The 20,303-nt window shown below is 45.7% G+C and overlaps 2 protein-coding genes across 3 annotated transcripts; one reads left to right on the top strand and one right to left on the bottom strand.

Annotated features, from left to right (window-relative positions):
- Positions 1-1,329: 1,329 nt before the first annotated feature.
- Positions 1,330-4,060, bottom strand: POLE3 (DNA polymerase epsilon 3, accessory subunit). The gene is made up of 4 exons (XM_036329947.1): positions 3,884-4,060; positions 3,697-3,782; positions 3,206-3,324; positions 1,330-2,906 (listed from the first exon to the last, which is right to left on the bottom strand). The coding sequence occupies exons 1-4, from the start codon at positions 3,947-3,949 to the stop codon at positions 2,734-2,736; spliced, it is 444 nt and encodes a 147-aa protein (XP_036185840.1). The 5' UTR covers positions 3,950-4,060; the 3' UTR covers positions 1,330-2,733.
- Positions 4,061-4,179: 119 nt separating this feature from the next.
- Positions 4,180-19,253, top strand: CUNH9orf43 (chromosome unknown C9orf43 homolog). 2 transcript variants are annotated; one of them, XM_036329945.1, is made up of 14 exons: positions 4,180-4,753; positions 6,293-6,492; positions 6,595-6,745; positions 9,436-9,514; positions 11,329-11,429; positions 13,024-13,087; positions 13,762-13,925; positions 14,563-14,710; positions 15,070-15,160; positions 15,433-15,503; positions 15,742-15,829; positions 17,027-17,106; positions 17,782-17,848; positions 18,062-19,253. In XM_036329945.1, exons 1-14 carry the CDS (start codon positions 4,746-4,748, stop codon positions 18,283-18,285), a joined length of 1,536 nt encoding a protein of 511 aa, XP_036185838.1. In that variant the 5' UTR covers positions 4,180-4,745; the 3' UTR covers positions 18,286-19,253. The 2 variants fall into 2 exon arrangements, with proteins under 2 accessions (XP_036185838.1, XP_036185839.1); XM_036329946.1 differs by having other exon boundaries at positions 15,742-15,802; positions 18,062-19,252.
- The last annotated feature ends 1,050 nt before the right edge of the window (positions 19,254-20,303 follow it).

Genomic DNA, 20,303 nt, shown 5'->3' with positions numbered 1-20,303 from the left:
GCAACATTACCTTAGCCTAGTAAGGAATCTTCAAAATCCAGATACCACTACAGGAATGATAAGAGATGAGAAAAACTGATGGATTACCTCAAGTATTCTTCCCACTTCTTAAATTCTAGTTTTAAGTCATAGTCCTTACTCTCAGGAAACATGACTTTTCTTAGGTAAAGTTTGGTAAGAACTAAAGCCATGTGGAAGTGGGGTTCTTTTGGGGATTCATTTTTGACTGCGGCCTTCTGTTGGAGTAGAAGATTAGAATAGATGGTAAGGTGAGCCTTCTTTAAGCAGGCTATGAAATAACATTTCAGTATGGATTTAATAGGAAACATCAAGTGACTGTAATAGCAATGTTCTAGGAAGATCCACTTGGCAAGCAGTATACAGGGGAAGCTGAGACGAGGCAGGAAACTGAACTCAAAGGAAGTCACAGGAGTCCAGATGGGACTTGAGGTCTTAGCCAAGTGGTGCTCATGGGAATTAATAAGTGATATTTCTGCTGTGGAGAAGGGAAAAAAAAACACACTGGATCTAATGACTTTTGGGGTTGTATCTTTGTGAAATGTTATTTATAAATTCATGATTTGAGAAAACTATGTAGATTAGGTAATACAACACCAGACACACAGCACTCAATAAACATTTTGGAGTTGTTAAGCATCTATTATGTAAAGCAGTGGTTCCCAATCTTTTTTTGGCCATGCCCCACCTAAGCATCTCTAAATCCTATGCCCCCCCACCCCCGCCATGACATATAATTCTTATTATTCAAAAAGTGAATTCCTCTTCACGTGGAGAAAGCCTAAAAGACCATTCACTTGGTCTAAACAAGCTTCCGAAGAACATGGCATCCATGAAAGAGAAAAGTAAAGAACAGCTGAAGTACTATTGTTAAAAATAGTAACATGAAGTGATATAAAAAATAGCAAATAAAGTTTCAAAACAAGAGAGAACTGAAATGCACAAATGTCACAATATATATTTATATACTGTATATGAGGCCCCTAGAACCATAAGAAATGCAAAAAAGTCACTGTTCATAACTCATTCTCAAACTGCCCCCCTTAAAAATCAAATTGCCCCCCTGTGGGGCGTGTGCCCCACGTCGGGAACCCCTGATGTAAAGGGGTCAGCAGAGCCATGAAAGCTCCTGCGGTGGCTGAAGAGCAGCTCCCTGGCCTGCGAACGAGCAGCATCTGCTGGTCGTCCAAGGCAATGAACGATCCCGTATTTGCAAAGGTCAGGCTCAGTCCACAGCCCCAAAACTGTGTAAGGCGTGACCGGGAGGTATTCCGCAAAAGCACGCTACAAGAAAGGAGGATGAAACAGGAGTCATCACATTTAACAAGAGTGCTCTTTTATTTGTACAAAGCCTTATAATTTTCTCAACATTCTTCTCTCATTTATCAACAAATTTTTCACTGTATTCATTTAACAAATTAACAGTGTCAAACTACACTTCACTACCTGTCAGCTGCCTTAGAGACAAGCAAAAAAGTGCTTGGAGCACTAAATGGAAAGAGAGAAAAAACTCCCCAAACTGAAGAAAGGTCAACAGAGGTACTTCAGAAGCAGTTAAAAGCGGGGTGGGAGGAGGGCGAGACAGGGGAGGGAGAGGATTAGATTCCTGAGCACCATCAGATTTCCTTTACGTTTCACAGAGGTTTACAAAACCATTTTTAAAAGACATGAGATTAAAAAAAAAGAATAGAAAACACACACACCAAAGATTCGAGATTAGGCTATCCAAGTTTCTGGACTGGCAGAGGGAGAAAAGGAGGGAGAATGGGGATGGGGAGCAGAGGCGAGACAGGAAGTGAGACGCACAGAAGGAGAAAGCTGTGCCTAGAAATAAAGTTTGGAACTTGTCATGAATTGGAAGAACGAAAAGCCGCAGTCACAGGTCTGGGACACGGACCACAAGAAGAGAAAGCCTGGGATTTTATACCTTCCAGGAGGTGACAACAGATCCTAAAGCTGTGCAGTGGCAGACAGGGAGGTGCACCGAAGGCTAAACCACCTGTTGTGTGAGATGAGGCACTGGCATACTTGCTTGACTCCGTCCACGCTGTCCTGAGGACTTCACCAGCCTATGTGTGGAGGGCAGCCCCTAACAGGTCAAATGCCTACAGGCAACCATACAGAAGGGCCCCAAGCCAAGCGGGCTGGTAGAAGCCAGAATTAACGTTACTGTCACGTGGAGAGACCACAGACTTCATTGTTCTTCCACAGCCTTTCGGCCGTTTCCTAAAACGAAGCCGCTTTGATCACTGGAATGAGCCAGTATTGCCAAATACTGTACAAACAGGCGGCCCGCGATCTAAGCCCCCGTTTTTCCTGAGCCTCCACGGCCTCCCGTGACCTGGAACACAGCAGGGGGCATGGAAGTGACTATTTTTGGTGGGGGTGGGAGGGACCCGGGAGTCAAAAACGGCCTAATCGTACACACAAGCAAATGAGATACACTGGCTGATTGAATGATCAGTTCAGAGCCCCTCTTGTCCAAAAAAAGCCATACATAACCTTCAGACCGGCTAAGCGACACAGGGCTCTGCTCCTCAGATGCTCTGAGCCTGGCAGGCGCCGGCTTTGCTAACTTCTAGCCAGAAGTCATGTTCGATCTCCTCGGCTCTTCGGCCTAAGACTGCTCTGCCCGGGAGGGGGGGAAGGCGCCCACGGCCCCAGACTGCAGCTCAGAGTGGTCCCTTCCGCGGCGTCCGTCTCCTCCCGGCTCCTTCAGTTGTCCACCTCCTCCTCCTCATTCGGTTCTTCTTCCTCCAGCCTTTCCTCCTCTTCGTCATTGTCCTCCTCTCGGCTCTTGTCTTGCTCTTCCGAATCCGTTTTTCTGTCCTTGTCCTTCTTCTTCTGCTCCGAGGCCTCCTTCTTGCCTCTCTGCTCCCTCCTGTAAGCTGCGGGGGGAGGAGGCGGGGTTAGGAGGCAGCTCATTCCACCCGCAGCTCATTCCACCGGGAAGGTGTATCGGGGAAAACCGGGGCGCAGGGGAAACACCCCCCGCGGGGAAGCACAGAACAGACCTCGGGCGGCGCCCACGGACCCGTGTCTGCATCACACCCCACGCCTGCCTGCTGGACTTGAAGGGACCCCCGCGGAGAGAGACACAGGACCGGGGGTGGGTGGGGGGGGGGGTGTAGACAGGTCATGCAGGACAAGCATCTACTTGGCTGAGAAAAGAGAAAAAGGTCACCACCTTCCAGAGCTTCCTTTAACGGCGCCACGAACCGCTGAAACTCCATCTCCTCCATGGCCGAGAGCACATCACTGGCATTCAGGGTCTTGCGTTTCCCTTTCATCGCGAAGTTGTTGGCACTGACACGTGGCGAGAAGAAAGAGGAGGGGCCGTCAGACCCTCTATCGCCGACGGTGGGTGCGGAAGAAGGGGGCACCCGGGGGTGGGATGGATGGGAACGCCCACATCTGAGACGCACGGGTGTCTGTGATAAGGTAACTCTCACCCCCCCGCCTCGCCCCCCGTTCCACTTCCCTGTAACACAGGGTTAAAGCCAAGTGATTCTGCTGTCTCATCATTTGCAAACATGGGGTGAGGGATGTGAACCTTCCTCCCCGAGGAAGTTACTGGGGTGTGTGGGTTCCGAGCCACGACCTCCGAGGGGTCCTCCCGGCGCCTCCCTCAGGCCACAGTCCCAGCTCAGTTCCGGCGAGCCCGCCCGCCCGCCTCACCAGGATGTGGCGTACAGCACGAAGACGCTGGCGGCGCGGGAGATGGCGCTCCGGGCCTCCTTGGAGATGTTGACGCCGTCCGGGAGCTGTGAGAAGGGCGGGGGTGAGCCCAGCCGCCGGCCCAGGTCCGGCTTCCCCCGCGGCCCGCTCGCCCGCCCCGGGCCCGTCCGCCAGTCTAGCTGCTCACCGCCTCCTTGATGATCCTGGTGATCACGGCATTGGGCAGGTTCAGGTCCTCGGGCCGCTCCGCCATGGCCGCCGCCGGGGCCCGACCTGCGCCTCACTCAGGCCTCCTCTTCAGGCAGCTTCAGCGTCCGGACTTCCCGCGTCGCCACCGTCTGACCCAAGGAGGCTTCCGTCCCGCCCCACGTTGCCGGTGGTGTCCCATACTGCCCCGCGCGCTAGGGCCTCCTCCTCCGCCACCAGCCCCGCCTCCGCCTCTAGTGGCCGGAGCGCCCGACGTTCCACGCCGCGATGGTTTCGGCCCTCCTGGGCTCCCGTTCTGCCCCACCGACACCCGGTGCCCTTTCCCGAGCTCGTCTGTCTGCTTTACGTCTCCACCACGTCTGGAGCTTTCGCACCACATTAAGTTGGGCTCGCTGGGGCTTCCGTTTCTTCCCCATAGTGCTGTGCGCTGCTGCCCGGCGAGGCGTGGCGCGGCGCGTTGCCTGGGGAACGAAGAAGGCGACGGAGGCGGCGAGGCGGGGCCTGGTGTGCGGGGTCTGCAGACCGCCTCCCGGCCCAGCTCAGACCGACCTCTGCCCCGAGGGCTTCGGCCTCGAGGCCGGGGCGTCTGCTTGGACCTCTCGCAACCGCGGCCCCCGAGGCCGGATTCTCCCACTTCCCCTTTTCAGAACGAAGCGGGGAATGCTTTTTCAGCTCTCACCGGAGCTGATGTCTGTCCTTAATAATTACACCCCCTTCCTCCCAGCTTGGTAATAGTATTCAGGAAAGCTGTTCCCTAGAATTTTCGAACGCACATTACTTTGCCCGCCTAAGCGCCAGTGCCATAGAGATGGGCATGACCAGAGGTCGGGACTCCATTCGGGATGGTCAGGTAATGAAAGGGCGGCGAGCCGATTGTCAGAATAAGGCAACGTCACTTTGTCATTCAAAAACAAACCCTCTTAAAATTGTATACGTATTTTTTAGTTCATAAAATGGTCCGTCGAGCATCTTTCCCAGGCAAAAACATCACCACAGCTTTACGGGGGGCTTTTTAAGGGGTATCACATTACGTACCTAGAAATTATCCTCCCTGCCACTCAGTACTAATGCTGCTTCTTGAAACGTTTCACGCCACCCTTTGGTTTTCCCGCTTTTGATAACGAGTTCAGAGAAATATTTCTGTATTATGAGAAAAGCTACAGCAATTTGAGGATAAAAAAAAAAAGCAAATGAAACGGCTTCAATGGTAAACTGTAGGGTCTGGTGGGAAAACTCCACGTGGATGGAACAGACTTGGTTTCAAGATGTCAGGAGATGCTCAGCTTCAGTCAATGGCTGTCCTGTTAGAATTGGGCCCGCGTTGTCAGATATTTTGATCTCTAAAATGACCCAGAAATCTGGACATTACGGACTATTTCCATTTAAAATAATGGCTCAAAGGACAGGCTAAACAAAGCAAGTTACAGGCCTGGTGCAATCTTCGGCCAATATTTTGCTATCTTTGGTCTAAAAAGTCTTTTAGAATAGGGCCTTATTTTGTTACTACTGTTCTCCATGCTTATAGCAGGTTCCCTCACATATTTGGTCGTCAATAAATGTGTTGAGTAAAAGAAAGTGTCTCCTTACAAAATTATGGATCAAGTGGTGGTGATTGCATAAGACATTTCTAGAGAGAGATGATAATATTCATTGAGCACCTGTTATATTACCACACGTAAAAGTACATTTTCTCATTTAATGCTTCTACAGTCCTACTTAGGGATTCCCCCTCCTCTACGTTATATGAAGGAACAGGCTAAAACAGATTAAATCCCTTGCCCAAGACCTTACAGACAGTAAATGAAAAGCCAATGGCCTCTGATGCAAGTTTAAGTTTACTGATTTGCTTTTTGAGCAAACCCATTAATTTTCAGTGCATAGTTTAGCTGCCTGTCTGAGAATTGGAGTATATTGAAAAATGAAGCTTGTCTTTTAAAGTTTTGAGCCACCTAAAGCACTTCTGTGTCTGTATTTGTAATTTGATAAGGCTTTTTGGAGACGGTGATATGTTTTCCCTAGTGATTAATAAAGGGGAAAAGGGAAGGATGCTGATGTTTATTCTGAACTCTCTGCCAGACCTTTTAAAATCCATTAACTAATTTTTGTAATGACCCTGTGAAATAGGCTTGTCCTCATTTTGCAGATGAGGAAATGAAGCTCGGATTAATCCATCTTTTAATAGTGAAATTAGGAGACCTGAAGTTAGCCTGCTCCCAAACTCCTGCTACTTGACTTCACACTATATATTTTCATACTTATTTGTTACCCAAGTTTTACTCTATGACCACCATTTACCTATAAGAGTTCAGTAGACACATTTGATGCTTTGAGTCCAAATTAAGATCTGGCTCGTATATAATACTCACTAATTATGTGGTTGTTTCTCCAGAGGGCAAGAAAGCTGCAAGATTGACTTTTATCCTAAACCATTTATAACTATGGACTTGCCGGATGAGAGCCAGTGGGATGAAACGACTTGCAACTTGGCTGCTTGTCAGCACCCGCAATGCTGGGCTACTATCCGCCGCATTGAGAGGGGCCACCCTCGAATCCTGGGCTCATCCTACAAAACTTCTCTGGACGTTAACGGTGAATTAGCCAGCCCGTCTCCTCCCTCACAAGATCTTTGAACTGTTTCTGTTTGGCTCCCTTCTAATATGTCACATGTTTTCATCGTGTTTGCTTTCTCAGACAAACTCCCCGTGCTCACCATTGTAAACCTCTCAGATTCCTGCTTCCAGGCCAGGAGGCGTCCTCATGGTCATTTACCAGGACTTACCTTCACTAAGCCTCACCCTTTATTGTCTCAGCGTTCAAAGTTTGACTCCAAATTTCAAGGCAGGTAAATTATCATGGAATACACCTTTAAGAGCTTGCTATCTCAAAATTCTGGGTTGACTTCCTTTTCCCGTGTAGAAGATTTGGAGAAAGCTGGGTTCAAAATAAAAACTCCAATTCAGATAAAGAAGTGGTAAATAGGCAGTGGGAAACGAAAACAAAGCATATATATATATATATAATTTCAAAGAGGAAGGGAGAGGGAGGGAGAGATAGAAACATCAATGATGAGAGAGAATCATTGACTGGCTGCCTCCTGCACGCCCCACACTGAGAATCTAGCCTACAACCTGGGCATGTGCCCTGACCGGGAATTGAACCTTGATTGGTTCATAAGTCGACACTTAACCACTGAGCAACGCCAGCTAGGAAAAAACAAAGCATGCTTATTTGTGGTCTAAGAATTTGTTAAAATGGGCAGTTTGCTAAGGTGCCATACATACAGAGTACCACAGACTGAGTGGCTTCCACAACAGAAATTTATCTTCTCAACATTCTAGACTAGAGGCTAGGAGTTCAAGATTAAGGTGTTGGCAGAGCTGCTTTCTCCTAAGCCCTTTCTCCTTGGCTGTTGATGGCCATCTTCACCCTATGTTTTAACATGGTCTTCCCTCGGCATGTGTCTGTGTCCTAATATCCTCTTCCTAGAAGCACACCAGTCATACTGGATGCTGGCCCACCTATATCACCTCATTTTACCTTAATTATCTTTTTAAAGACCCTGTCTCCAAATACGGTCAAAATCTGAGGTACAAATTAATTTTGGGAGACACAATTCAGCCCATATCAGGGAATATCTCACTAACTTCTGTGGGTCATCAGAAGACTGTTCACACATACTTTTCTTTCTTATCTTTTATGTTTAGGTATGACATTATAAGCTCCTGAAGGAAGAAGCAACGGCTTTTCCTTATGAATATCTTACAAAGTTTAGGTACTTAAATAGCGCTCGCTGATATATGAAGCTAAAGGGAAAGGTATCTGGAAAACTTAGATTTTTAAAATGTGAAGACCCTGTTGCCTGGAATCAAAGCACTGGTGCCCTTGCAGTGATTTCCTGTCTCCTGTTTGATTTAAGCAGCTGTTGATTTCTCTTAGGCTGAAGATAGTATAGAAAAAGATAGGACTACTTTCAGGTTCTCTAGGACTCAAACCCTGGGGAAACAGCAGCTTCTCCCAGTCAAGGCAAAGCCTGTGGCATCATTTGCTTAGTCACTCATTAAAGTTCACAGATATATCACAGTGGGGTCCACTTTCCTGGGCACCGGGGATACAATGTTAGAATAGAGAAGGGCCTTCAGCCTAGTTGAGGAGGCAAAGAACCATTGATGGTGATGCATGTGGTAAGAAGAGTGCCCCCTAGGTGAGTCGCAGCACACATGAAAGACTCCTAACCCAGGGCACTGCCCTCTGAAATTAGAGCAGTTGAGTGAAGTGGGGGGGCTTTAGTTGGAAGGAGGACAGGAAGAGAGTTCTAGACTACAGAAATAGCACATGCAAAATCCAGAAGGCAAGAGGAAATCTAGGTATCAGGAAAAAAATTCAGTGTGTTTGGAACATAGAGCAGAAATGGGAGATGGCCAATGGGGGAGTGGGAGTAAAAGGCAGGGGCCTGCATTATGTAGGACTTTATAGGTCAGGTGAAGGACTTGGGTCTTTATCTTATATTTTATATTTACTCATTTATACATTTAATATGTTAAAAAGTAAAGTAGCAAGTGATATGAAAATGTAAGAGGATAGTATTTTTTTTGTTGTATAAAATATAGATGACATAAAATTTACCACTTTAACTATTTTTTTATATATATTTTATTGATTTTTTTATAGAGAAGAAGGAAGAGGAATAGAGAGTTAGAAACATCGATGAGAGAGAAACATCGATCAGCTGCCTCCTGCACACCTCCTACTGGGGATGTGTCCGCAACCAAGGTACATGCCCTTGGCCGGAATCGAACCTGGGACCTTTCAGTCTGCAGGCTGACGCTCTATCCACTGAGCCAAACCGGTTAGGGCCACTTTAAGTATTTTTAAATCTACAATTCAGTAGTATTAAGTACATTCACTGTACTGTACAACCATCACCACTATCCATTTCTAGAACTTTTTCATCATCTCAGACAGGAAATCTGTACTTATTTCCTCCTCCCTCCAGCTCCTGATAATCTGTATTACATTTTCTGTCTATGAATTTACCTATTCTAGGTACCTCATATAAGCGGAATCATACAATATTTGTCCTTTTGTGTCTGACTTATTCATCTAGCATAATGTTTTCAAGGTTCATCTGTGTTATAGCATATGTCAAAATTTCATTCCTTTAAAAAATATTCTTTTGTGTATATGTACCACATTTTATTTATTTGTCATGTTTTTGGACATATATGCCATAGGTACTTAATAAACTTTATTAACGGTGATGTATAGCTGGAGAGAGAGGAGGATAGGCTAAGCATTCAGTTTGATCCAACAAATAGTTGTAAAGTGTTTGCAATGTTCAATGTCTGTCTGGGAGTGGTTCTCAGGAAAAACAAACAAAACTTAAGGAGATGGCGAGATCCTACGTTTATTCAGTAAGTATTCAGCCCAAGGCTTTCTATACCTAAGAAGAAGGCTTTTCCTCATAGCATTCATTTTATCAGCCCAAGAAGTCTTTTGTGTCTCTGTCTCATGTTCATAAACTCTCATTTTCAGGCCTTGCAAGGATTTACCTGACAAAGATTTGATCAACTATACTAATGGATCTCCTAAAGGAAGTCACATATTGAAAAAGGTACTTCCTCTGCATCTTTCTTCACTAATGAGAATACAATATTTGCCTTTATTTTGCATTGTTCCTTGGCATGACTGCAATAATGATGATAACTATCGTTGGGCCCTTACTATATACTAGGCTCTGTGCTAATGGCTTTACATGCTATACTGTTTTCAGAAATCCCAGATACAAGTGGGTTTGATTTGTGGCAGTTGGGCATAGGTGAGAATTTTGTCTTTATCCTACATAGAACGTGTTTAGCTACTAAGTAAACACTGTCATCTCATAATACAAGGATATTAGGGTGCTGGAATGGCAAACCTAAATTGGGCCTTAAGATCACCTACTCTGATGCCTTTCAAACATTTTTAGCTATCACCTATAGAAAGAAATACATTTTACAACAAAAACATCATGGAACAATCCTTACCCTCGAGAAGGGTGATGCACTCTGATATCCTCTGTCCTATTCTATTTCATCTTTAAACAGTGTAGGCTGCAATTCACTCAAGTTTGATTAGATTACCTATGAATTAGTTGCAATTACAGTTTGGAGAATATTACTATGGTCTATCTTATACATTTTACAGTTGAGGAAACTGAGAGCCAGATAGGAAGTGATTTGCTAAAGCACACTAGTTAGGGGCAGAACTAAATTAGAGTTTAGGAAGAGAATCCCTTTTACTTATCTACAATAAGAGAGATTTGCTATTCTTTTTTAAAAAATATATTTTATTGATTTTTCACAGAGAGGAAAGGAGAGGGATAGAGAGTTAGAAACATTGATGAGAGAGAAACATCAATCAGCTGCCTCCTGCACACCTCCTATTAGAGATGTGCCCGCAACCAAGGTACATGCCCTTGTCCGGAATCGAGCCTGGGACCTTTCAGTCCGCAGGCCGATGCTCTATCCACTGAGCCAAACCGGCTAGGGCAGAAATTTGCTATTCTTTGCAGTCCTATTGATGCCCACCCCCTTTCTTATGAGATACTTCACTTTTCAGTGTCATGTGGTGGAGAATGTAAGGAACTAAGAGAGGGGGGATAGGTTTGAATGGATGAATGAACAAAGCGTTTACCTCTTTGACCACTTCAGAACAATAGGGTTAGATTAAATTAGTTTTAAATTAACTGTTTGAATAGATAATACACATGTATGGTTCCAAATACAAAGGGCAGAAAAGGGTTTACAGTACAAAGACGTGTCCCCTGTTCCCCTGAGTCAATCAGTTCATTTTCATGGGGACAACCTTACTTTGAACCACCCCCTTTTTCCTACTAGGGATATGGACTAGATGACTTACGAGGTTTCCTTGAGCATCATCAGTGTTCTAGTATCTTAAGTAGCTAAATGTGAAAAGAGTTAGGACTTTCACTGTTGTGTAGATGCCTATATTAGTAGACAGGCTGTAGAAGTAGAACACTTGCTCTGTCTCTGTCAGTTCCCTCCCTGCTCCCACATTATATTGTAATATCCCCAGAGGACCTAAGTCTTTGGAGCGGAATGGCCAGAATGAGTAGTATTCCTTTAGGTAAGCCCCTAGGTACCCTCCTATGGGATGGGGTTGGGAGTTGCTAAATGCCACCCTCATGTCCCAGGGAAGCAGGGGACACTATTCACTTATAAATGTGCACTCTTCCAGTACCTGTACTGATACCTGGTTTCTTGGAATATTATAAAGATGTTTTGGGGGTTGGAGCACTGTATTTATTATCTTGTGAGCCACTGTACCCTTTTGGTTAATAAGATGATTTAGTCCTTGGTCTTATACTGAGTACCATCAGGAGCCGGTATCTTCAAACCATACATAGGCTTTATATTTTTCTCTTAGCTTGCAGTGCTAAATTTGAATGAGACACACATTCCTCGCCCTCAAGGTGTTAGCAATATGGTTGTAGTCTGGATCCCAAAAGAACCAGGGGCGTCTGTGAGGTGAGTGTCATGTCTAGAACTTGGGGGTCTTCAGCTCTTACATTCTACAAAGCCCTACTGTTCTCTGCAGGCCTCCTTCCTGTGATCTTCTTTTTAGCAGCCTCCATGCAAGTAGCAGGAGGCCAAGCAGAGAAGGGCATAGTCTCTTACCTCTGCCTCTTGCTACACTGAAATTCTGTTTTAGTGCAATTTGAGATTCGTGTCCTGGGATTTCTCTACATCAAATTCTAGGTGGCAGTAAATAGCATACAAGATAGGGCCCATTGTATTTGTGAGGTTTGATTAAGAAACAAACGCTTGCCCTGGTCAGTGGGATTCAGTTGGTTGGAACATTGTCCCATGCATGAAAAGATGGTGGTTTCAGTTCCCAGTCAGGGTCCATACCCAGGTTTGCAGGTTTGATCCCAGGTTGCGGCACATTTGGACGGCAACCAATCGATGTTTCTCTCTCACATCAAAGTTTTTCTCTCCTCTCTTCTCCTTCCATCCCCTCTCCTCCACTCCCATCTCCTCCTCTCCTCTCCAGAATCAATGAAAAGCATATCCTCAGGTGCGGATTAAAAAAGAAAAAAGAAAAGAAACAAATTCTTCTGAGTTTAGTTATACTTATAGCCATCAGCAACGAGTGAAAAAGTTTACAGTGAAGCACATGAATCTTTGGTCTCAGCTTCAAGGCCTAGCATATAGAACTTGTGTACAAAACAGAGCATGACAAAGATCACTTGGCAAAGGCCTGAAGCCTGGCTAATATTTAAACTTTGGAAGAAAGTGCTTTTTCTTTCATGACTGTTGAGGCTTTCAGATTCTTGTTAAGCGATTGTTTAGAGATGATAAAACTTAAGAATTTATTTTAATTTCATTTTCTTTTTAAAAAATTGATCCTGTAAATGCTTCTTTACATATGCATTGTGTGTGTGTGTGTGTGTGTGTGTGTGTGTGTGTATGTGTGTGTTGTGTGTATGGTGTAAACAAGCAAAAATACATAGGAGCTCATTTCCTTTAATATAAAAGAAGCTCAGATGTAGGTGAGCCAGGGCTAGTTTGTCAGGTCCATGAGGTAATCAGAAACCAGAGTTCCTTCTAGCTTTCTGGGTCATCATCCTCATCCATGGCTTCCATCTTCTAAGATGCTGCATGGGGGATTTTAAGGTCTACGTGACTGCTAGGGATCCAGTCATCATCTCCATGTTTCAGGTAAAAAGGAGGAGGAAGACAAGAGAGCAAAAATACTTGAGCACCTCCTCATGCTAAGCAGTGAGAATTTAGTGGAGAACCAGATAGATTTAGTCCCTGCTCTTCTGCAGTCTTATGGGGTAGGCATTCAGACATTATCAGCACCACCAACTCTGGGCATATAATTGCTAATTGGATTAATGCAGTAAAAGTAAATAACTGGATTGTGTGAGAGAATGAATGGTGGGGAACCTAATTTAGATGTGAGGATGGAGGTATTTTTTTTAGCAGTTTCTGGGCTCCTAATGACCATCTTTGAATACTGAATAGACTAGAAATCTTTATCGACATCCTTCATAAATATCCTTGGTCCTCTTGTTTAAGATGTCTACAAATAAGTTTTGGTTATTCTTATTTCAAGTCCAGCGGAGCAGTATGTTGCTCCCAGCCAGGATGGGAAGAAGAAAAGAAAGACATCTACAGTGGTAAGTGTGAAGTTTTGGCTAAAGCTTTATGATATTACTCTGAAGAGTTCATTTCCTTTCAGATATCTTCCCCCTTCCCCTGTTCTCTCTTTAAATGAATAAAAATTTGTAAAAGAAACCCTTAAGAAATAACTACCAAATCATTTTGTATTCAGAGACTCATTTCCCAAACCTCCTCCCTTGAAGAGATGTTAGGAGGAACTGCTGGGTATTCAGGGGCCTAGAGTTACAATGGGTCTGGGCTTGCACTTCTAATTCTACCATTTATTAGGTAAAGGTAGCTTTGAAGAGCCAGAGCTAGAAGGTTGCTATGTCCATGAGAATAAAGCCTTGGTCCATTTTGTCCAATGCTGAACCCTGGTCCTAGCCCTGTGCCTGCGCATAGTTTGCCAATAAATATTTGTTCGGTTTGTTCAGTGAATAAGTGAATAACCATGTTGGGGAAAAACCAAACAAAACAACTAATTCCCAAATGATCTGAATTTGGTAACAGGGTTGGGAGCCAGAGGGAAGCATGTGGTGGCCCTCATAGTGCGGACTGGGAAGGGGGCTGCTGCTGGACGAGGCCTGCTAACAAGGTGTTCCATGTGCCGGTTGTGTTGGGAGGCTGGGAGGTGGGTGGGAAGAGCGGCCCTGAGTGCTTCAGGGAGCTCTTTCCATTGTCTCTTCTCCAGTCGTCTGTGGTTCTCTCGGGAAAGCAGGACAGAGAAACAAAGCTGAGCACTCCAGGGATAACTGTGCCTCCCCCGTCCCCAGTACGCTTTTTTGAGCAACTAAGTCCAGAAATCCTACCTTTCTTGAACCAGTTTGACGCATTACCTCAGGATCTCCTGAACGAGTAAGTATGATGTGAGCACCTGCCTGCTGTTTGAGGCTGTGAAGGGTCGAAGCCGTGTGCTCCTTCTGAGTAGGGAGGGGGGAAACCGTCAGCCTACTTGTTCACTGCGTCCTTAGACTTCCCGGGACGCAGTGGTGACAGCACTCGCCACCATTAATCAAGTGCTTACCGTCTGCCAGGCCCTGTGCTAAGCAAGCACATCACATATAGTCTCTCATTTAACCCCCCACTGGAGGTAGACCAGTTACTCTTCTCTTTTTGTAGATGAGTTATGGATAAATGGGAGGCAGGATGGAAAACTTACCGGCTCTGTGAATTTTTTTGTACTTTATTTAGCCTCTTTAAGCTTCGTTTTCCTCATTTGCAAAATGGGGACAATAACACTTGTCCTGAGGGTGTCGTGAAGATGCACTGGTATAAGGCACACGAGCCTGACCAACTGCAAACACTTCATCCATGTAGCTGTAATGATCATAGCCGCATCGGAAAGCTGTTAGTGAATGAGTACCTGTTGGTACAGACCATTCAGACCCAAAGCGGACATTTCTTCAAATTTGGAGCCCTTTTCATGTTTCACCTCAGCCACACTCTCCAGAAAAGCTGTTGCTGATTGCCCGGCTGTCTCTGTGCCCTTCAGTCTTTTGTTAGATGAAGGGGAAAGGTCGCCTTGTCTGGAGACGAAGACACGATTGGCCACGAGGAAAAAGAACCCCCTGAAAAAGAGCCGACCCGAGAGCTCCATTTCTGCCCAGATGTTTCTATCTGTGCACCGCCTCACCCTGCAAGTAAGAGTTGGGGAGCCTCAGAGCACGATGTCTACGTGCAAACCCAAGTGCATCCATCTGCAAGGCGGGAACAGTTGGCTTTTGTTTTCTGCTTTCCCTCCTATCCTTCCACTCTGGACCCAAGCCCCACAGAAGGGCTGGGCTCTCTATAGGTGGAAGCAAGTGTATGGGGAGGGGTCTGAGAAGAGCAATGGTCTCTATTTCTTCTGCACTTCCTTTCCTGTACCTTTCTTCTCTCCAGAGCCCCTGGCACAATGCCGCACACACCAGGTTCTCAAACACTGCATGATGATTAGACAGATAAATGAATTTGGGGGATCCATTTGGGGAAAGACCTGTGTTTTCCTTTTTCTCTCCAGAGACCATCATTGAAATATCCTGCACATTTGAAGAAATTATATTATAACCTGAACATAGAAGATAGGCTTTCTAGTGCTGCCAGATCTCCAGGTACCATTCCTCCTCAGCCCACAATTCTCATACTTGTTCTTGGGCCAAATTCAGTTATGTTTGTGGCCAGTCATACAGGGTCACATGTAGAACTCAGGAAACGGCAATTTCAAGAAGCAGCCACTACCACCACCACCACCACTACCCCGGCCTTGGCTTGGTCCTGACCAGGGAGAGAGAGTCGCCATTGTAAAGCAGGGCACAGCCAGCAGCCCAGCGGGAGGTGGGAGCTCTCAGGGAGAAGAGCATTGAGCGGGCTCTCTGACCTCCAGGTCTTCGGAAGCAGCAGCAGAGGCAGCCGCAGAGGAAGTTGAAGACACCTACGAAGAAACCGAAGAAACCGGTAGAGTGGCAGTGGGGGGACACCTAGGGCTTGCTGGGACTGCGATACGTGGGTGCAGCCTGGAACGGGCAGGGATGTATGAGAGGCGGGATTCTCCCTGTTCTCTGTCTGGTGGTAGAACTTTGTAGATACAAAGTTCCTATTTGGTTGTGGATATTAACTTCCTTCTTTTAGACTTTTTTTTGAAACGCTTTCTTCACTTCTAAAAGTTCTAATTCAGTCCTCATGTGGATTTCAGGAGGCTAAAAAGAAATCCAAGAAAGATCCAAGGAGCCAGAGCACTTCGCATAAATCTTTAGGTACTGTGGGTTGTGACCCATGCTATGGTAAGGAGAATATGGGTTGAGAGTGACAGATCCGAGGATAAAGGCAAGGGCAGGAAAAGCTGACTGTGTTTGTCATTTGGGAACCTGCCTTTGGCTTGGCTATCACCCTTCCATCAAATATTTACTAAGCAAGCAAGCTGGGCCAGGTGTCTGCTTCCCATGGGATTTGAGAGAGGGCCGTGAGCATGAGTCAGAGCCATCTCTCAGGTCCTGCTTTAGAAAAGGCAGAGTGGTGTGAGGAGGATGAGCAAGCCCACGTTACTGGAGAGAAGACCTCTGTGGGTCAACTGGTCGATGAAGCAGAGATCCGGGGCCCCTCGCTGAAGCCCCAAGAGAGTTCTAAGGAAGCGGAGTCCAGGGCCCTCTGCTCCCTCTGCCACAAGTTAGTCTCTGCAGCCTCAGGTTGAGATCAACATATTATCTAACCCCCCCCCCCCACACACACACACACTCCCCAGGAGGCAGTTAGCAGATTCTTGACAGGCGGTCTTTCTCCTCTAGTGTTCATGCTGGTGATAGAATGTGTATCTCATCTTTTTTGGATTTCTTACATCTGAGCTGAAAGATATACTTACCCCTGTCCCTCTGGCATTTCTCAGCTTGAGTGCAGAATGGGAGGGAAGGAGGGAGGAAGAATCCCCCTAAACCTGGACACTACCAACTGTAATGCGAAAATAATTGTTTAACCATTAGAATTCACTCTCCAACCTGAGGCACTGGGAGGGCTCAGGTGAGGTGTTCACTGGAAAGAAGACATTTCAGGACTAGCTGGGGATAAAGCTGATGCAAAAGACTTGTGGAACTTGAGCTTTTTGGGGGGTGGGGTTTCATTTTCAAAAGCCAATATGGGTACATTAGGTATGGTGCAAGAAGGTCAGAGGAGTATTCATAAACGGAAAGGTAGAGCTAGGGACTCTTGCTGCTGTGCTGTGCAGATAGCTGCCCCTTAGGTTTCTTGGAGGAATCCTGGGTCTTTCACTTTACCTTAATCTCTACTTCTGTAATAGCTATGGGCAGTCACAGGTGAGCAGAATCACAGCTAGAACTCAGGAAGCCTAACTCCCTGTTAGCTGCCTCTGAGGTCCTGTCTTGTCCTGGATAGGGAGTCACTTGTAGACTAGGGGTCCAACTAGAGGCCCAATAATAGGATATGCAATACAAATAAGAAGAGAAATGAGCTGTCTTTGTGGTCACTAGGTCACAGAACTCTACCGGGCGGGGAAAGTGACAACAATCAGCAGCTGCAGATGGAGAAGAATGGGCCCATCTTGAAACAGGTGAGTGTCTGAGCGCTCTTCTGCTAGGACCCGGGTTTAAGTTATCTGCTGTTTAACAAACCACCCCAAAGCTGAAACCTTAGTCGTTTGTTATTTCTCATGATTCTGTGGGTTGACTGGATAGTTTGTGTAGTCTTGCTTGATGTCACTCATGGAGCCACATTCAGCCGGAGGCTGGGCTGGGACTGTTGGCCAAATGGCCTTGGTTCTCGTAATGAGTTCTCTACATGTAGCTAGTTTGGGCTTCTTGACAGCATCATAATCTCATGTGAGCACTTGCTTAAGGGATGGACCTGGAACTGGATCGGTGTCATAGTGCCACATTTTACTGGTCAAAAAATCACAAGTCTAGCCCAGATTCAAGAGGAGAGGAAATAGACTTCCTCTCTTGATGGAAGGAACAGTATGTGCCTACAGGAATGGGAGGAATTGTGGCAGCCACCTTTGGAGGCAATCTCCTCTTAACTGACAACTGGGAATGGGTAAAAGTAGGTTCTGGCTTCATCTGGTTAGTCTGGAGGGCAAAGAACATGCGATGCAAGCTTCTCTAGTCTCAGGAGGTGGGATTTTGTCCTGTATTAGATGTTAATTTTTCTAAGGAAAGCCTCACTTAGAAAAAAATCATTTGTTTCCTAAAGTTTCAAGTTTCCTTATATTTACTCCAATGAATTTCAGGATTCCACAGAGAGACCACAGGTGGGCAATGCTGAGAACGACCTGGATTCCTTCTCCAGTAAGCAGAGTGAGTTACTAGCGTGGAGGAACTTTAGGAAGTGTCTGAGGACAGGGAGAGCTGAACCTGTGTTGACCAGGATGGTTCACATTCCTGGATGACACAGTTCTCATCCTTCAGAAGGGTCCCGAAGACATCCAAGTCCTTCCTTTTCTGTCCTCCATTTGTCACAGCTAATTGGGAGAAGGCTACAGATACAATTAATGGCTGGTCTTCTTTTAGATCCTGAGTTATCCAAGACAGAATCCAGTAACAAGGACTTCGGTCCTCAGATGGAGGAAGTGCCAGTAGCCCAAGAGGAGCCCTCCAAGGACCTTTCATCCAGTATATCTAGAGCAAGTTGGAATCCTGAGCTCCATATAATGAGGATTTTTCAGACTGCTGATAATGAGGCTGAGGAGAACCAACTCTCTGGGTTGCAGAATAAAGTGACTCCGGAGACATAGGTGGGCAGCCTTATTCCACAGCAGGATGCTTAGAGATCTTAGGGCTGTGACCTTGGACACAGGGCTGAAAGGAGTGGGGACTTCTCCCTGGGGCCTTTACCAGGGCCTGGGCTTAGGGATTCTGTATTCTTCATTTACCTTTACTTGCCTCTAAGATAAGTGAGGAAGAAAGAGCGTCACTCCTTTTAAACTTGGATTGTTTCTCTTCCGTTAGGACCGGAATAATTTCATAATTAAACATAGTTGCTGCTTAATCAAAAGAACAACTCTCTGTTTCTGGGACGGGGAGAAATATTTCTTGGTACTTTTTCTGGGTCACTTTATCTCCCCTCGGAAGCTCTGAAAGATTTCCAGTTGTAGGAAGCGGTTGACCTGAGGGAACCCCTGCTGTGCCCCTAGTTTTCCCTGTCAGTCTCTGGAAATGGTTGCTTTTGAGGATGGCACCCACGAAATCATCCAGTAATCTTTGTTGTGTTATGTGTAATATTCCTGTGTACTAGTATGTGGACAGGACTCCAATTAACCAGAAAGAGTCTGAAAGCTCCAGTTTCTAAGTTACTGAACCTGCAGGAACGTTTCCCTGATACTCACAAAAACTCAGAATTTCAGAGTCTCAGAATTGCTTGAACTTGATTTTTGCAAAGAGGTTTTTCATATTTTTGTCCTTAAACTTTTTAATATGGAAACATTTCTGGGAGTCTGAAAAGAAAGCCAATTGACACTCGCCTTTGAAGGCAAGCGTTGCAATAGCGCACTGTTGTGGACATTCTGAGAATAGCACCCTAGTAAGGGAGGAGTTGCAATAGTGTTAACTCCTAAGGAGTTAACAAGGCACCTTGTTTCAATGCCTCCATTTTTTTCTGTCTGGGTCTCATTGCAGAAATCTTGGACAATTCTCCAACAGGGGTTCTTAAAAGGAGAGGGGTTTTAAGACACCGATTTGCTGAAGGCTATGCTGAGGCCATCCCTACAGGGGAATAATTTCCTAATTTCTTTCCATGTCCTTCTCTATTAAAAATATAAATGCCCTTCCTACTCTAGTATCTTCCTTTTCTGCCTCCATTGGGTAAGAAGAATCCTCTGACTTTGGCTCCCAGTAGAACAGTGGTTCTCAACCTTCTGGCCCTTTAAATACAGTTCCTCATGTTGTGACCCAACCATAAAATTATTTTCGTTTCTACTTCATAACTGTAATGTTGCTACTGTTATGAATCATAATGTAAATATCTGATATGCAGGATGGTCTTAGGCGACCCCTGTGAAAGGGTCGTTTGACCGCCAAAGGGGTCACGACCCACAGGTTGAGAACCGCTGCAGTAGAACATCTTTTTTGAAATTCCCAACTGTGCTCCACCTTCCAGGAGGGAAAGAGGATCAAGGTGAGTGGGTAGGATGCGTGGGGGAAGCCTGCTTGTAAAATGGCTTTTGGAAACTGTACCTGCTCTGACCCGTGTCTAAATTGGTTCCAATAATCATTCAAATTCCCTGAGCTGTTTGCAGGACATTCCTATGTAATCACAAACACATCCACGTGGGCATGCAAACCTGTGCAGCTTCAAGATGGTCTCTGCAAATACATGGGCACGAGCAATCAAATACGGAAGTGTGGACCCAGTACAAGCATTCACCCCTAAGTAGGCAGACAGCATAACCATAGACCCACAGACCCAGCTCATCACACACATAATCAGATGGTCAACTGCAAACAAAATATCCCTGAGGTCAGAGGGTGACGATCATTCACATACCCCTGTTTAAGGAAGCTCACAGCACCATGACAGCTACTGCGACCTGTCATGCACATTCATGCTTTCAGTGACCATGTAGGCTGTTAAACACTCTCTCCATGCTAATTCATGCAAACTAGTCATGCCCAATCCTCTCTCTGGTCACAACATCACATCTTCGTGCAAAGCCTTGGGGGCCCACAGCCTTGCACCTTTATGCACATGGCTACCCTCACATAGGCTCATGATGGATCAAACAGAGAAGTGCCACCCTAGAGGGAGGCACATCCG

Source organism: Myotis myotis, unplaced genomic scaffold, assembly GCF_014108235.1.
Source record: "Myotis myotis isolate mMyoMyo1 unplaced genomic scaffold, mMyoMyo1.p scaffold_m19_p_12, whole genome shotgun sequence".
NCBI classification, from domain to species: Eukaryota; Metazoa; Chordata; class Mammalia; order Chiroptera; family Vespertilionidae; genus Myotis; species Myotis myotis.
This window is presented reverse-complemented; position numbering and strand designations above follow the sequence as displayed.

Bases quoted from the DNA above. Each gene is read 5' to 3' on its own strand.
- POLE3 (XM_036329947.1), bottom strand. From the start codon at position 3,949: ATGGCGGAGCGGCCCGAGGACCTGAACCTGCCCAATGCCGTGATCACC. The intron at 3,783-3,883 runs GTGAGCAGCTAG...CCCTTCTCACAG, and splicing joins CCAGGATCATCAAGGAGGCG to CTCCCGGACGGCGTCAACAT. The intron at 3,325-3,696 runs GTGAGGCGGGCG...GCCACGTGTCAG, and splicing joins GTGCTGTACGCCACATCCTG to TGCCAACAACTTCGCGATGA.
- CUNH9orf43 (XM_036329945.1), top strand. The intron at 13,088-13,761 runs GTAAGTGTGAAG...TCTCTTCTCCAG, and splicing joins AAAGAAAGACATCTACAGTG to TCGTCTGTGGTTCTCTCGGG. The intron at 15,161-15,432 runs GTACCATTCCTC...TCTGACCTCCAG, and splicing joins TAGTGCTGCCAGATCTCCAG to GTCTTCGGAAGCAGCAGCAG.